General features: G+C 41.0%; 1 protein-coding gene and 1 long non-coding RNA gene across 2 annotated transcripts; both read left to right on the forward strand.

Moving 5' to 3' along the window:
- The first annotated feature begins 1,687 nt into the window (after positions 1–1,687).
- On the forward strand, positions 1,688–6,413 carry LOC137099673 (uncharacterized). The gene is made up of 4 exons (XR_010910779.1): positions 1,688–1,813; positions 1,896–2,018; positions 2,094–2,154; positions 2,392–6,413. It is a non-coding gene; the product is annotated as an uncharacterized lncRNA (long non-coding RNA).
- A 1,329-nt stretch (positions 6,414–7,742) lies between these two features.
- LOC137102143 (NLR family CARD domain-containing protein 3-like) lies at positions 7,743–15,863 on the forward strand. Its single transcript, XM_067481331.1, has 9 exons — positions 7,743–7,798; positions 8,842–8,952; positions 9,597–9,732; positions 9,922–10,135; positions 10,381–12,178; positions 12,280–12,453; positions 13,140–13,313; positions 13,455–13,501; positions 14,526–15,863. The coding sequence occupies exons 1-9, from the start codon at positions 7,743–7,745 to the stop codon at positions 15,056–15,058; spliced, it is 3,243 nt and encodes a 1,080-aa protein (XP_067337432.1). The 3' UTR covers positions 15,059–15,863.
- Positions 15,864–17,171: the final 1,308 nt, after the last annotated feature.

A 17,171-nucleotide genomic window follows, 5' to 3' on the forward strand; every position in this document is an offset into this window, starting at 1 on the left:
TAGTAAATACATTAAATGTGAAGCTCTGCATTTCAATGTAAATATCTTGTATTTGGATTAAGTGTTCCCAAACTTTACACAACATACTGGTCAGCACTGGGAACACTGGTCTCTTCCCAGTGACTCTCAGACCAGAGTCTGGGATCTCTGTTTGGCCTCACAGGTCACAGATTTCTCAGGGTGTAGCTGCTGGTTCTGTTGGTCTTTTCCTTAGATTAGATCAAACTGGTCTTCAGTGTTTCACTTCCCTCTCTGAGCTCAGTAACCATGGCAACAGACAGGCATCACTGCTGAACCATGGCAACAGACAGGTTTCAGTACTGAAGACAAAAAGTTTCCAGCAGGAAACTCTGACATTCACTAGTTAAAGTCCTGCTGTAATTAAATTAGATTGTTAGGAAGAATGAATATACTTAACACAGAGTTCTGGCACCAGCATCACATAAAGTTTTAAAGACAGAGGACCCCTGATGGAACCTTGGGGAACACCACCTTATACTGATGCTCCCTGATAAATGCAATCATCCCTGAAAAACAGCGAACAATATTGTAAATATTGTACATCATGAATTTATAAATTGTTGCACATAAAACCCTTTCATTGCTTCCACATTTTCACAAATGCTTATTTCTGATTTAGAACAGTGGATGTAATTAGTTTCTCATGGAGAACTGTCACTAAAACACCAACACAATGCTTCAACGCTGTTGCACAATTCTCAACAACTATTTACTGTACATTCGACTTGTGTTTGAGCAGTGACTGTCTGCTTATTGTTTTATATGTTCTTTAATTTTAAACTTGTATCTTTTTTATTTTTATTGTTAAGGACTTTATGATGTCTGATCTGGACAAGTGCTCAAAAATTAAACATTACTTAAATGTAAACGCACAATTTGAATGTAGTGTTTTAATTTCCTCTCTTATAGATTCAGACCATGTGTAGTTTGAGGTTTAGTCAATGGTAAGTGTGTGTCAGGCTGTGTTGGTGTGTAAAGATTGAAGAGTCACAACCTTTTCAAAGATGTGTTTACTGTGTTACACTTTTCATTCAATGCACATTTTACTGGTAAAAGCTGCTGTAGTATTGTGGTGCTGTAGCTGTGGAAGTAAAGTCATTGTTACCAACCTCTATTAGGTTTGTTCTGTCAGCTACAAAATAACAAACTTTATTGTTTTTGTGATGTTGAGTTTAGTGCAGTGTTTCATGGCTGCAATAGCTTTTACAATAGCAGTGATGTGTTGATGCTAAAAATTGTTCTTTTTCAGTTTTGCATTATGTCTGAACTTGTATCAAGTAAAATAACCCTGAAGGCTCAGATGTCCCTTCCCAGAATTAAGGGTTTGAATGTTGTGCAGCTAAATGATGTGATCAGCTCATCAAGTGAAAGAAAAAGAGAATTAATGAACAATGAGATTAGAGAAACATATTTATGAGTCATGTCAAACACAAATTCACTGGATTCTTGTAGCGTCAATGTTCCCAATGCAGATCACTGCCAGAAAAAGAAAGAGGTGCAGATCACTGAGGGTTTGACAAAGTTCAGATCATCACGCACTCCTCCACCATCCTAACACTAATCACTGCTCCACCTTGTGGATCCACACAGCATTGTAACAGGCTTTTGAGGTGGTGGTTTAGAGGTGGCAACAAGGGTGGGGTCTGATTTCATTATGTCATCACGGTGAGAGACATTCAGCTGAGAACATGCATGGAAGACATACAGCATCTGCACAGACTCCTGCATGAATCAGGCAGCATCAGGCTGCTCCATCTGTTTGCCATGAAGACTAAATGAATAGGTGGTGGTGGTGAGGAGGTTTTTTCTGAGCATTCTCAGAGGCTGACTGATTATCAGATTAAACAAACGTGACTTGTTTTGTTGTGTTTCAGTTCCAGTAGAAAAAGAACAGCTCAGAATCTTCAGTGAGCAGCTACAAACCAGATTTAACAACATGAGCAACAGTTCCAGTCAGTCACAGAATGAGGTGAAGCAGATTCAGGGTTAAATTACAGGTGAGAAAATCCTCCAAAAATCCTCCTGCAGCAACATTTCTGTCTTTCTTTGTTTTACTGATTGTTTCTCTACAGACTTGTTGGTCATCAACAGTCATCTACAGGATGAAGTAAAGAAACAGCAGCTCAAAACTAGGTGAGGGAAGTTTGAAAGTATAGTTTTATGTAATAGTAAAAAAATGTGCCTTTACTTCATATTTTAAACTGTTTTCCTCTGTGGTTAGTTTGGACACAATCATTTAAAAATACAGAAATATAGTCAGAGAACAATGAACCTGAAGGTCAGAAGTGGCAGACAAGAGTGACAGCAAACTAGAAAGTGAAAGTGCATTTGACTGACATGAATCTAACTTTAAAACTCTTGTTTGATCAGAATGTTGTGAAGAATGGAAGAGATTTGGATCCAGTTGTTACTTTAAATTCACTAAAAAGAAAACTTGGTCTGAGAGCAGAACAGAGGTGAACATCTGGTGATCATCAACAGCAAAGAGGAACAGGTGAGTGTTTGTTACTGTGTGTGTGACCAGTGTACAGTGTTTTAGAACTTCTTCACAATCTGAATATATAGGGGTCAAAGCCCTCAAAATGGAGGCTTCTCTTTAGTTGGAAATGGTTAAAGTTGTGTAAACTGTGACAATAGTTGGTGGATGTGCGACACAGAGGACAAAGAAATGTAACAGATTCAATAGATTTTACTCCCATCAGAAAAAAAAACTGAAATATAAATGGTGAAATGATTATCTCTTCTTAATTATTAGGAATTTGTCACTGAGCTGAATATAAATGAGGAGTCTTGGATTGATTTAATGACTCAATATACTTCAGGAGGATGTCAGTGGGAATGGGTGGATGGATCAGCGCTGACAGTAACATGAGACAGTTTTTATGTTTATTACACTGCCATTAGTCATTGTTAGGAAATAGTAGGTGTTAAAATGTAGAACAGTGACAGATGTGACACAGCCTCCAGATGTGGAATCACGTGTAACAAAGTAAAAGTCACTGTGTGATTGAACATGAGTTAGGATTGAAACATGGTTCAAAGCTCTGGTCACAGTTCAGTCTTTTCCTCAGAGACAAAGCTGAAAGTGATGTGAGGAAACCTGTTGACAAATGTGCTGATTGGGAGTGAAAAGTCTAACAGACAGTGACTGGGCTCAGAGAGAGAAACACTACTGAACATGTGCAGTGGCTTTAAAAAGCAGGAATCAGAGCAGGAAGACACTAAATGCTGCTGGAGTCTGAGCAGAGTCACTGATCAAAAACTGCAAATGCTCTTAAAAGAATATGAAATATTCAAACAAAGTCAAGCTCACTTTAACGTTTATATAATGAGGTTTAAAAGACATGTTCTACAGGTTCTGGGCGACAACACAGTCACACACTACAACATGGTCGTATGCAGCATGTTGTGGTCAACAAGGAAAATGGACACAAATTCGATTTACTGATGAAAAATACAGGATGTGTTAGAGAAACACTAACTGCTTCCACTGATGATTTCTTGCTTCATTGATCTGAAAAATAAATTTATTTTATCCAGTTTTCCATTGTTAAAGTTCACCATGCATGAAAAAAACTTATAGCTGAGAAACATTATACAAAACAAATTTGGAGATTTGCACGTCATTTTCTTTTTCACTGATTAAAACAGAAAATTTATCTCTTTTGACAAATAATCAGGCAGTGAGATGAAACAATATTGAGCCTCTTAGATCCATCTGCAGTCAGTAGAAAACACCGGCCACAGGAATAAGAAAATGAAAAACTTTTAAAAGAAAGTTGTAAAGATCACAATTCCTATTAGTTTAGGTGTTTTTTTCTCTTAATTTTTTATAATAACATCACAATTTGACCAAAAAAGTCAGACAATCATGACGAGAGCTTAAAACAACTGGGCTTCACTGGGATCCTATCATTGTCTGTACTGGATGACAAAGCCGGTAATCAGGTGTTTTTTTATTTTACACTATGGAGATAAATGAGATTTAAGCTCCTTTCTCTCCTGAGGTTGAAATAAAAAGTCACTTTTGCGTTTTTCCGTTACACAGAACAATGTGGTAAATTTCCATCGGAGCCACTTCAGTCTTTGTTTTCACTGGCTAAAATGTTTTAGGTAGAGTTTCTGCTGTATTTCTAATTCACCATGTTGCTTTGTCCTCAGAGATGCTCACATGCTATAGAGGAATAATTCTCCTCTCTTCTGACTGTTGATGCATTGGAATGGAAACAGGTGGACAGTTAAACACTGACATAAGGATGAATCTGTAATGGTTATTGTTGACAGAGCTACTAGATTTTGTGTAGACAGGTGGAGAAAGAGCCGACAGGTGAGCAGGTGAATCTTGGAGGGGAGTGAGGTGACTGCAGGGATGGAAGTCTGAAAACACCAGATGGGAAGGTGGACTGTTACAGTCCTTTTGGATTTCATTGTAGGTGAACCTGTCTTGCAGTGTTTTCCCTGCCTTTGATTGTGTGTCTAGTTTTACTGCCACGCATAACCAGCTCCTGATGGGTCTGGATCTCCTACCTAGTCACTACCTACCTGTCCCGCTCCCCCTTTCCCTGGATGGACCAGTGGGACACACACCAACCAATCCGAGGCTGAAAATGACAAACCTGGCTGCTAAATAAAGGAAGTTCACCCACACTTCAGGGCAGCTGTGTGTCACTGTGAGCAGCAAAGTGGACTAGACTGGGACTGATACACCACAGACTACATGTGTGTAAAATAAACCTGGGAGGAAAGACACATGGCAGTGTCCAATCATAGACTAGAGCTGCTCAGTTGTCCAACCACATCACTGTCCAGTTCCACTAATCTCAGCAACAGTCAAACATCTAACGTGGTTGGTGTTTCAGTTTTTGTGTTGTTAAAACCAGATCAGAACTGACCTGGCAATTCTTGGGCCATACAGCCACCAATGGTCAAGAGAAGGACAAAAACCAACAGCAGCTTTGAACCTGAAAGGGAAAACTCACAGCTTGTTTGACTGGACTTTGTTTATTGGACAAAACATCTTGAAGCAGGAACGTAAGGCAACATTTCTCAACATATGGAACAGGAAGACATTTAAAAAAATAATAACACAAAATATACATAACTTTATGTTTTAGGTCAAAATAAAACTATATGCACTTTATTAACAAACCAGAAGAATGTTTCCTGCTTTTCCAGATGTTCAGGTTTTATAAGTTTAATGGTCCAAAATAAAACCAGACTCACCTGTAAAACACCAGACTGGGTCTGAACCCTGAGAACTGACTCTTCTTCATCACCACCTGCTCCTTTTGCCTCTTCCTCACCAACCTGCACACACAGACCCAAGATCAGTGCTCACTAACAGGCTTAACTGTTAACTAACTCAGGTGTCCTAAAACCTGTTCAATGATGGTCCCAGGGACATTTGGTTGCCAGGCAATTGCCTGCTTCCCTGGCAACCTGATTTCCTGAGGGAGCAGTCGACAGAGGATAACATGACAGAGAGAGAGAGAATTTTTTACATTATTATTTACCACAAAATACACTGTACAAACATATAATAGTGCTTTTTGCCAACTAGTAGAAAATCACATATTTACATCAGTGCATGACCAAAAAAAAAAGCCCAACACTCCCTCACAACCTTCTGTTTTAATGAGCCTTGTAAAAACTGGAATCCATAAATCTGGACTTCACCATTTTTACAAATACACATTTATATCAAGCTCTATGTACTCGTCCACGTTCCTCCCCCTGCTCATGTGTACAGCCGTTCTTGCCTGTCCTAGAAGGAAATGTAAAAGTTGACTCATGTGACTAATTCCCATAGATTCCTGAGGCATCAAGTTGAGCCACTGTTTGACTTCCTTTGAGCATCATATTGACACACTTTGGCTTCAATATTGGATGCTCCAGAAGTGCCACTGTTTGTCGCCATGGGAACGACTATCGACACACGTAAGAAAATAAATGACATCCAAACAAGCCTGCTACTAGCAGTGACAACGGCACACACATACTTCCTTACTGTAGTAACCATGTTCACCACAAACCATTTTTGGTTCCACAAAGAACCTTGATTTAAGGGTTCTTCAAATCGTTCTTTAGAAATTTAACCATTTCAAAATGCATTATGAGGCTGTAAAACTAATGATTGAACATAGCTGAAATATTAAAGAATAGTTTGAACAGTTCTTTCTCAGATTAACATTTTTGGACAATTGTACACATGCTGCAAATATGTAAAGGCCTGTTACAGCATAAGAAGTAATAAGCTGAATATGCAATAGAGAGTTTCAAGGAAAAGTAATGGCACTGTTTGTAATTGTATTGTTGAAAATGATTTTTTTTATTGTCACTGTCACTGTTTGTTAGTTAAGATCTCATTTTTGCTTTAAATAATAAAAAAAAACACTGTGAAAACATTTTCTGTCTTTAATACTTATTTAAACAATGATAGTTTTCTTTTTATATAATATATGAGTGTTTACATATAAAAATCTAAATGATGCCACCATGATGAGGGCTAGAGTTGAAATGACTTTTAGTGGAAGGGAGAAGTATAATAATAATAATAATAATAATAATATGGATTTTTGATAGGTGTAAAATGTTAAAGCAGCCCTGTCATGTGACCTACGACTAAGCTGAGTTACTTTTGTTAAAGCACCTTCTGCACCCAGAGAACAGCTGCTCACTGGCTATTTTCTCTTTTTTTAGACTGTTCTCTGTGAACCCTAGAGATTGTTGATTGAGAAAATCCCCCTGAATCAACAGTTTCTGAAATACTCTGAATACACTTCAAACACCTTTCCTCCCTGTTTGATGCTCACTTTGAACTTTAGCATTAATGCATTGAGTTGCTGGCCTGTGATTTGCTCATTACACATTTGGGTGGAGGAGCAGGTGAACAGCACCTCACTGCATGAGGCCTGTAATCAAACAGTAAAAACTATACTAACATCAAAAACAAAGTCAAAGTCATATCAAATCACATGTGAAATTACTATGAATAATATGAGTCTTTATGTCAATTAGGAATTTCTGGTAGATCTCAATATAACTCAACTGTCTCCTTGACTTCTCTGTCCATTTGTCCTTTAGGAAATTCCCCCCCTACATTAGTCAAACTGTTGATGGGGTCCAGCCAGTAGGAACTAAGATGACTGAGTTTAGCGAGTCCTCTGATGAGACCGTGATCATCTAAAGTGTGGGAGGATATGAAGCAGAGACAAACTCTGCTAATTGTTTGACTTCTTTTGCTGTTGAATTGCTGAATGTAAATTGAATCACATTCCTTGACCTTCAATGAAAGTAGTCTGTATAACTAGCCCTGAATAGGTTTCTGTGTTCATGTCAGCTTTTCCTCCCAGAGTTGAGCTGAGAGATGACAGAGGGGATCAAACAGGAACACAGAGACATTTTCAGTAGTGAGCAGCTCACGTGACACAGACTCCACATCATTCAGGTCCAATTGAAATGTGTTTGTAGAGCAGGATCAGTGGTGGATCTCCACCATTTTCCATTTCCTGAGGATGTTACTGTCCTGGAGTTTCTCTGGTCAGTCAGCACCATCTAGTGGACAGGTAGTAGAACTCCATCATCTGACACTGGGTTTCTGAAACAGGTTCCACTGGTTTTGACGTCACCCGGATGTTTTTTAGACTTGGAATCTGAAGTTATGAGGATGTGACGGCGTCCTCAGAACAAATGCTCACAGACACCAGGACTGAGGAGGGACAATGAGCAGCTTCTTCTCTACACATGAAGGTGGAAAGTGTCTGGAAGTGGACCTGAAGTGAGTTCAGCAGGTGAGAATCCTACCAGAGAAATGTGTAAATGTGTGATGAACAGGATCACTGGGATCACATTGTGTTGTATCACTGTTTGACTGGACAGTAGAAATGTTTCTGGATGATGATGCTCTGTTTCCTAAGATCTGTTGAATCCTTCACATTTTGATTCTTCAGAGTTTCTCTCTGAGTTAAAGGAGAGTGGATTGAGAAGGATTTGCAGGTTTTACTGTCAGTGGTTCTCAGGTAGAACCAACAGCAGTTTGATTGTAATCTGAGATCAGAGTGTCAGAACTGGTCGGACAGCTTGGATCAAACTGGCTGAGCTGCATTTTATCCAAAACACAACCATCTTCCAACACTGAGACAGACTTGGTTTGACTGAAAGCTCTTTAGCACAGTCCATGTGTGGACTGTCCCAGAGGCTGCAAAGTCTTTAGATGGACCTGCTCAGTGGGTGTGATGGAAAGAGCAGCTGCTTCAGTGTTTTCTACTGTATCTGTGACATGTTAGACTGAGGAAAGACAACTAATGTGTCATGAGACCTTGTTGTAAAGACTGAGCTCAGCTCTCCCAGCAGGTGTGGACTCTGCTATGAATCAGTGTGAGGACAGAGAGGAGGGAGTCCCTCCCTCTAAAACCACTCTGTGTGGGGGACATGAGAGCCAGACCAAAGACCAGAGGTGAGATGAGGATCTCTAACTGTCCATGACTCTTGTCCATGTCAAATCAGTCCACCATCATTATTCCCACTCACTGTCACATCTGCCACTCAGCTCCTCAATAACAGCTTAGAAGAACTAATCATCAACTACTAACTGTCTTAGTTAACAAAGAGCCAACCACTGATTAGTCAACTAAGCAACTAAGATGAGACAGCGTCTTTCATCAGATTCCATGTTGATGAACAGGAGAACGTTCCTCATCCACTGTCTTCTTACTGACTTTCTATCTGCTTCTAACATTTCAGCTGCTGACAGTCTGCTCACAATTCATCTGCTTTCAGCTTCCAACTACTTTTCATTTGTCTCTTGTTTGTTTGGATCAGGATGAAGAAGCAGAGACCAGACTCTGCTGAACCCAGCTGGGTCTCTATGAAGAGTGACTGGTCTATGGGTCAAATTATTGACTTTAAAGATGCACAAGCTCCTGGTCAAAGGTAAGAAATAAAAACTGAGCTTTATTTTCTAATTTGTCTGATAAGAGGAACCATTTCTTATTCCAGAGCTTCAGACAATGTACATGTTTGCTTCAGTGAACTGAATACTTACACTTTATCCAGTGCCTTGTTTGTGTCACATAACATCTTCTTCTTTTCCTTTCTGCTGTTCCCTTTCAGGAGTCGCCAAACCACCTCAATCTGGCCTCTCTGACTTTATCTCCAACACATCTAACATGATCTGTCCCTCTGATGTCCTCATTCCTGATCCTGTCCTCCCTCGTCACTCCCAAAGAGAACCTCAACATCTTAAGCTCTGCTACCTCCAGCTCTGCCTCCTGTCTTTTCTTTAGTGCCACTGTCTCTAAGCCGAACAACATCTCTGGTCTCACCACCGTCTTGAACACCTTTACTTTGATTCTCACTGATACTCTTTTATCACACAACACACCTGACACTTTTCACTCGCCTGTTCACCTGTTTTCCACACTCTCTGTTGCTCTGAACCGTTGACCCTAAGTACTTAAAGTCCTGCACCTTCTTCACCTTCCACATTCAGCCACTGTACTGCAACTTTTACTCAATGTTTCCCATTTGTCCTGAAGTGAAGGTGTCCACCAGGTGTCCACATGAACACTTACTTTTTACTCACTTTATTTATCAGTCATTACATTTCCTGAAAGTTTCTATTTTCTCCCCAGAGTTGAGCAGCAGAGCTCAGAGGTTCACAGTGATCAGTTTGCCCAGCAGCATCAACCAGACCTGGACTCCATATTTATGGTCTGTACATGTCCAATCACACTTTGACTATGAACTACATAAAACCCAGACTGAATGTTCAACAACCATTCAGGTCCTAACAGAGTCCATGCTGCTGTGTTCAGACCAGCAGGTCTTCAGACTCACAGATGAATCACATGTTGTCTTCTACCAGTTTAAATGAAATGTTCACTTCTCATTCTGTTCCAGCTGCTGGAGGACAACATTGTCACTTTTGTGAAGCACCAGCTGAAGGAGATCCAGAGGGTCCTCAGACCAAATTACTCAAAATGCTCAGACAGTCAGAGGGAGGATGAGGAGGATGAAGAGCAGAGGAGGAGCAGCAGAGAGTCATTTGTGAAGATCACAGTGAACTTCCTGAGGAGAATGAAGCAGGAGGAGCTGGCTGACTGTCTGCAGAGCAGTAAGAGGGTTTGAACAGATTTAACATGATGGAAAGAGGAAATGGAAACAGCAGGAGAGAGGTTTCCATTTCCAAACTCTGCTGTAAATATGATGCACACATCTGTATCAGATCAGAGGCTGTTTGTCCTCCACTGATGATAAAACTGATGGAGGAAGAAAAACTCTACAGACACTTAAATGTTTAGATTCTCTGATTTTCTGAAGGATCCACTCACTGATTTATTTTTTTCTTTGTTCATTCAGGAATTGATGCTGCAGTGTGTGGAAGTGAACTCAAGTCTAACCTGAAGAAGAAGTTCCAGTGTGTGTTTGAGGGCATCGCTAAAGCAGGAAACCCAACCCTTCTGAATCAGATCTACACAGAGCTCTACATCACAGAGGGAGGGACTGGAGAGGTCAATGATGAACATGAGGTCAGACAGATTGAAACAGCATCCAGGAAACCAGACAGACCAGAAACAACCATCAGACAAGAAGACATCTTTAAAGCCTCACCTGGAAGAGATGAACCAATCAGAAGAGTGATGACAAAGGGAGTGGCTGGCATTGGGAAAACAGTCTTAACACAGAAGTTCACTCTGGACTGGGCTGAAGACAAAGCCAACCAGGACATACAGTTCACATTTCCATTGACTTTCAGAGAGCTGAATGTGCTGAAAGAGAAAAAGTTCAGCTTGGTGGAACTTGTTCATCACTTCTTTCCTGAAACCAAAGAAGCAGGAATCAGCAGGTTTGAAGAGTTCCAGGTTGTGTTCATCTTTGACGGTCTGGATGAGTGTCGACTTCCTCTGGACTTCCACAACAATGAGATCCTGACTGATGTTACAGAGTCCACCTCAGTGGATGTGCTGCTGACAAACCTCATCAGGGGGAACCTGCTTCCCTCTGCTCGCCTCTGGATAACCACACGACCTGCAGCAGCCAATCAGATCCCTCCTGAGTGTGTTGACATGGTGACAGAGGTCAGAGGGTTCACTGACCCACAGAAGGAGGAGTACTTCAGGAAGAGATTCAGAGATGAGGAGCAGGCCAAAAGAATCATCTCCCACATCAAGACATCACGAAGCCTCCACATCATGTGCCACATCCCAGTCTTCTGCTGGATCACCGCTACAGTTCTGGAGGATGTGTTGGAAACAAGAGAAGGAGAAGAGCTGCCCAAGACCCTGACTGAGATGTACATCCACTTCCTGGTGGTTCAGTCCAAACTGAAGAACATCAAGTATGATGGAGGAGCTGAGACAGATCCACAGTGGAATAGAAAGAGCAGGAAGATGATTGAGTCTCTGGGAAAACTGGCTTTTGAGCAGCTGCAGAAAGGAAACCTGATCTTCTATGAATCAGACCTGACAGAGTGTGGCATCGATATCAGAGCAGCCTCAGTGTACTCAGGAGTGTTCACACAGATCTTTAAAGAGGAGAGAGGACTGTACCAGGACAAGGTGTTCTGCTTCGTCCATCTGACTGTTCAGGAGTTTCTGGCTGCTCTTCATGTCCATCTGACATTTATCAACTCTGGAATCAATCTGCTGTCAGAACAACAATCAACATCTTTGTGGTCTAAACTGTTTAGACCTGATCTAAAATTTCTCTACCAGAGTGCTGTGGACAAGGCCTTACAGAGTCCAAATGGACACCTGGACTTGTTCCTCCGCTTCCTCCTTGGTCATTCACTGCAGACCAATCAGACTCTCCTACGAGGCCTGCTGACCCAGACAGGAAGTGGATCACAGACCAGTCAGGAAACAGTCCAGTACATCAAGAAGAAGATCAGTGAGAATCTGTCTGCAGAGAAAAGCATCAACCTGTTCCACTGTCTGAATGAACTGAATGATGGTTCTCTAGTGGAGGAGATCCAACAGTCCCTGAGATCAGGACGTCTCTCCACAGATAAACTGTCTCCTGCTCAGTGGTCAGCTCTGGTCTTCATCTTACTGTCATCAGAAAAAGATCTGGACGTGTTTGACCTAAAGAAATACTCTGCTTCAGAGGAGGCTCTTCTGAGGCTGCTGCCAGTGGTCAAAGCCTCCAACAAAGCTCTGTATGTGCACATAGACTATTTCAGATTAAGTGGATTGTTGTTGGCATGACAGAAAACTAATGTTTGTAACTGGTTTCTTTGGTTTTACTGGATTATTTTAGACTGAGTGGCTGTAACCTATCAGAGAGAAGCTGTGAAGCTCTGTCCTCAGTTCTCAGCTCCCAGTCCTCTACTCTGAGAGAACTGGACCTGAGTAACAATGACCTGCAGGATTCAGGAGTGAAGCTGCTGTTTGCTGGACTGAAGCAACATCACTGCAGACTGGAAACTATCAGGTCAGGATTCAGATTTTTGTAAACAGTCATTTGATAAGCTATCGTGATGAAGAGGTTTGCTGACTCAGCAGATTGTCAGCTGGGTAATGTTTTTGTTCTACCCACAGAAACTTGACTTGTTTGTAAAGTAAAGTTTCTCAACTATATTCAGCTGGACTCCACGAGTTTGGTCTGAAGAGAATAATCCCCACAACCAATAAAATATCAATAATTGAAGTGGACACAGATGAACTAATGGAGAGCGTTTACTTCGGACTAACTACAAGGCTCCAATGTCATTGTATTATTGTCAGAAATGAAAGGAACAAATGATGGACATTAGTTACTATAACACACATGAGATTCTGCAGATCATAAGCAGGAAAATATGTTTTCACTTGTGTAGCAAACTCCTCTGACCTCTCCAGTATCCTTGCAAAGGCAAAGAGCAGGTCCACAACCTGACTTGGTTCCATGACCCACCTTAATTCTAGTTTCTACAGTTGGCTGTTTAGTTGGTAAAAAAGGTGGAGCATGAATTTGAATGATGACATTTTATAGCCTAGATTTAGTTTATGGTTATGTCTCCAGCAAATGAATAAAGTCTCTGTGTGTGTGTGTGTGTGTGTGTGTGTGTGTGTGTGTGTGTGTGTGTGTGTGTGTGTGTGTGTGTGTGTGTGTGTGTGTGTGTCTGTGTGTGTGTTTAGTCTGTCAGGTTGTCTGATCACAGAGGAAGGCTGTGCTTCTCTGGCCTCAGCTCTGAGCTCCAACCCCTCCCATCTGAGAGAGCTGGACCTGAGCTACAATCATCCAGGAGACTCAGGAGTGAAGCTGCTGTCTGCTGGACTGGAGGATCCACACTGGAGACTGGACACTCTCAGGTATGGACAGATGGACAGACAGCATCAGCTCTCACACTGTTTCTCTGTGTCTCTGTCTAACTGAGGAACTCTGGTTCATGTTTAATGGTGGAGATGAGTGAAGGTGGATGAAGCTGATTCTGACTTTGTCTCTTCCTCCAGGGTGGATCATGGTGGACAACAGAGACTGAAACCTGGTCTGAGGAAGTGTGAGTGTGTTTTAAGTTTGATTCCTGAGAACACAGCTGCACATGTTCCACTAGATTTGAAGCTTTTCTTGACTGAAGAACAAAGATGAATTTCTCCAGAGTTTCATTCAGGATTTAGCTTCTGTTTTTTGTCAGTGTGGCTGGAAAGATGTTAGAATTCAATCAATCAATTTCAAATCCACCAACACAACAAAGTGAACACAGTGATCCAACAAAACTAAGAAATACATTTTATTAACAGCCAACAGAAAGTGAAGTTTTGCTTGAGGCTTGGTCCTTTCCAGTTCCAGAAAGCTGGTTTCCAAATCGGGGTCTGGGATTAGGGAAACCTGGTTTCCCCAGGTAGATTTCTGTTAGAGAAAGTGTCTCATAGAGGTCAAGTTGCTTCCCACCACAGATTAGTTTTATTCAGACAGTGAAAGAGAGGGGGCAGGGCTGTCAGAGAGAGGAGGGGGAGTGCAGCTGCTACCAGCTTATTGATACTGGAGAACATGGACACTCACTGGCCACTTTATTAGGTACCTGTACAATCCAACACGGCAGCTCGGCCACAAATTCAAAACATATATACAACATATACCAGTGTGTGGATATTGAAACTTTTTCAAATTCTCAGTATAGACATGTATTGATAAATCAATATTATTGACAACACTAATACAGACACCAGGAAAAAGTTTGCAACAGCTTTAAAACACATTGAAACACCTGTGTTTAAAGATGAAGCTTCACTAAACACCAGGAGGAGAAAAATAGACTTCAAGTGGAAAAAAACACAGGTGTTCCAGAGTTGACCTGTGTCTAATGTGTGTATGATGTGGATTTCATTGATCCATTTCATAAAATGCTCAAGTGGATTGTTGTTCTAACTGGATTGTTGAATTTCACTTGAAATGGAGTCAAACATTCTTCACAGTTGAAGATGAAATGGAAGTTGGAATAATTTACTTTCATTGTCAGTAAAGTTACTGATAAATCAACAGATGATAAACTGCAGCTGTTTGTGTCTTGTTCTCTCCATCAGATGCCTGTGAACTGGAACTGGACCCAAACACAGTAAACAGAAACCTACAACTGTCTGACAACAACAGGAAGGTGACACGTGTGTTGGAGGATCAGTCATATCCTGATCATCCAGACAGATTTGAGAACTGGTCTCAGCTGCTGTGTAGAAATGTTCTGACTGGTCGCTGTTACTGGGAGGTCGAGTGGAGAGAAACAGTTGATATATCAGTGAGTTACAGAGGAATCAGAAGGAAAGGAAACAGTGAAGACTGTGTGTTTGGATGGAACAATCAGTCCTGGAGTCTGATCTGCTCTGATCATGGTTTCTCTGTCAGCCACAATAACAAACAAACATCCATCTCCTCGTCTTCTGTCTCTCACAGAGTAGCAGTGTATGTGGACTGTCCTGCTGGCTCTCTGTCCTTCTACAGTGTCTCCTCAGACAAACTGATCCACCTCCACACCTTCAACACCACATTCACTGAACCTCTGTATCCTGGGTTTGGGTTCTGGTTCTGTCCTGGTTCCTCGTTGTCTCTGTGCAGTGTGTAGGTGTGAGAGTGTCTCTTGTGGACAGAAACTCTGCTGACTGAAGATCAGCTGCTGAAATCAAAGTTCCCTCTGTTCACCATCACACACACTCTGCACCATTGATACTTGGACTTAAGAGAAACATTTGGATGGTTCTTTCATTACTGACAATCATTTAGGTTGGTGTCAGGTTTGTGTTGATGATGAAGAAAATGTGTTCACTCTTGCACCAAGTCATCCATACTGTCCACCCTGAGTGTTTGTGTTTTCCTAATTAGAACTTCAGCACTAACAGCAAAGAAAGAGAAAAAGAATGGGCAGGATGCACAGACTGTGATCATGCCTCCGGTAGAAGTAGGAGAATAATGACCACTCTGATGTGGACGCTCGACTTGTGTGGTTAGTGTGGAGCAGAGTTGTGTTGTTGCTCCTAACTCCATGAATATATGATGTGGGACATCACAGCCTTTGACCTGCTTCAAACAGGAAAGAAGCCTTTGGTCAGAAAGCAGCTGCCAAGGATTCAAAGATGAAACATGGAGATGAGTTGACTTGAGAGAAAATCTACAACACTGTTTGTCTCATTTTTATAAAAAATAAAAGCAATGAAAAGATGTTTGTGCTGGTTGTGGAGAAACTGAAGCTTTGATACTGACAGTGGTGAAAATGCTTTATTGTTTTGACGCATTCGACACATAAAACAAACTGTGACACCTGCTGATCACATCCTTGGTATCACACATGAATGGGTGAAATACATAATGCTGTTTTCTTGCTGGCAGTATTATTATTGGTATTTTGTTCAATAAAGTCTCTTATGAAATCAGATCACTGTAAAATGGGCTTTTTAACCCTGAATGAACAGAACTAGAAGTATATCTAATATTAAAAAGCAGCACAACACCTCTCTGACATGAGTGTGATGTAATAAAGTTTCATTTGAGGTGGTCACATGATTTTTCTCTGCTTCTCTGTAATTGAGGTTCTGACACACTGTCACAATACTTCTGCTTTGAAAGGTTGATGCTGTAAGTTCTGTTGTGGCACTAGACACAGAAACAGGGAAAAGCTGCATCAGACAGTTGGCAGCAACATGAGAAGTAGATTTGCTGCTTCCTCTGATGACAGAGACGTGTGTAGTGTTGGGATGAAGCTGTTTGTCAAACTCTGAAATGTTCTTCCTGATCCTCAGAGTCATCTCACATTTGTTGACTTGTTCATTCTGTGTCACATGTTCAATCCTCTTTATTCCATAGATATTGTCCCTCTGTGCTCTATGGTGCAGACAGAGTAGTGGGGTTGGAAGTCGTCCACACAACAACTACATGTGGACTTACTAACTCTGTAGTCCCACTAAACTGCTGCAGTCACAGGAAACTCTTCATGTTCATCTTCCAGTGAAAACATTCATCAGGAGACTGAGAGGTTTAGTTAAGAAAATACATTTTTGTTCAATGTTCTGACAAATAAATGTGTTTTAATCCACGTTTCTATTGTTAATTTTTACCATGTATGGGGGAAAAAAATAATCAACCCGAGAAATATTCCACAAAGAAATGTTGTCGACTTTGATGTGAATTAGTTTCCACAGAATCAAACTGATATTTACGACCAAATACAGTCTAATAATTAGTCCCTCTTGATTTCAATCTGCAGTCAGTAAAAACAAACATTGGTCACAGGAATAAGAAAATGAAAATACATCAACATGAGGAATTTAGGATGTTTTAAAAGATCACATCCATATATAGATATAAATATGATTCAGGATGTAAGAACATGAATCCACAGCACAAACAGAAACACAATGAGATGTGTTCAACCAAATGATTGTGGAAACCAGGCTGGTTTCTATGCAGAGGAGCTGATGAGGGAAGTGGGAACAGGTGTGTAGGAAGGAGGGGACAAAGGTGGATCTGGGAGGAGAGTCAGGTGACTGAAGGGATGGAAGTCTGAGGACATCTGCTGGACAGATGGAGAATAGCAGGAGAAACAGAACATTTTCAATTAATTGCAAACTTCACCACCTTAACTTGAGTCAAGTACTGGAAGTAACCTTTACTCATATTGCAGTATTTGTTTTAGCTTCCCAACTACCCTTAGATTAGGTAACAGATGGATGGAAGCACTTGCA

This window comes from Channa argus, chromosome 1, assembly GCF_033026475.1.
Source record: "Channa argus isolate prfri chromosome 1, Channa argus male v1.0, whole genome shotgun sequence".
NCBI lineage: Eukaryota > Metazoa > Chordata > Actinopteri > Anabantiformes > Channidae > Channa > Channa argus.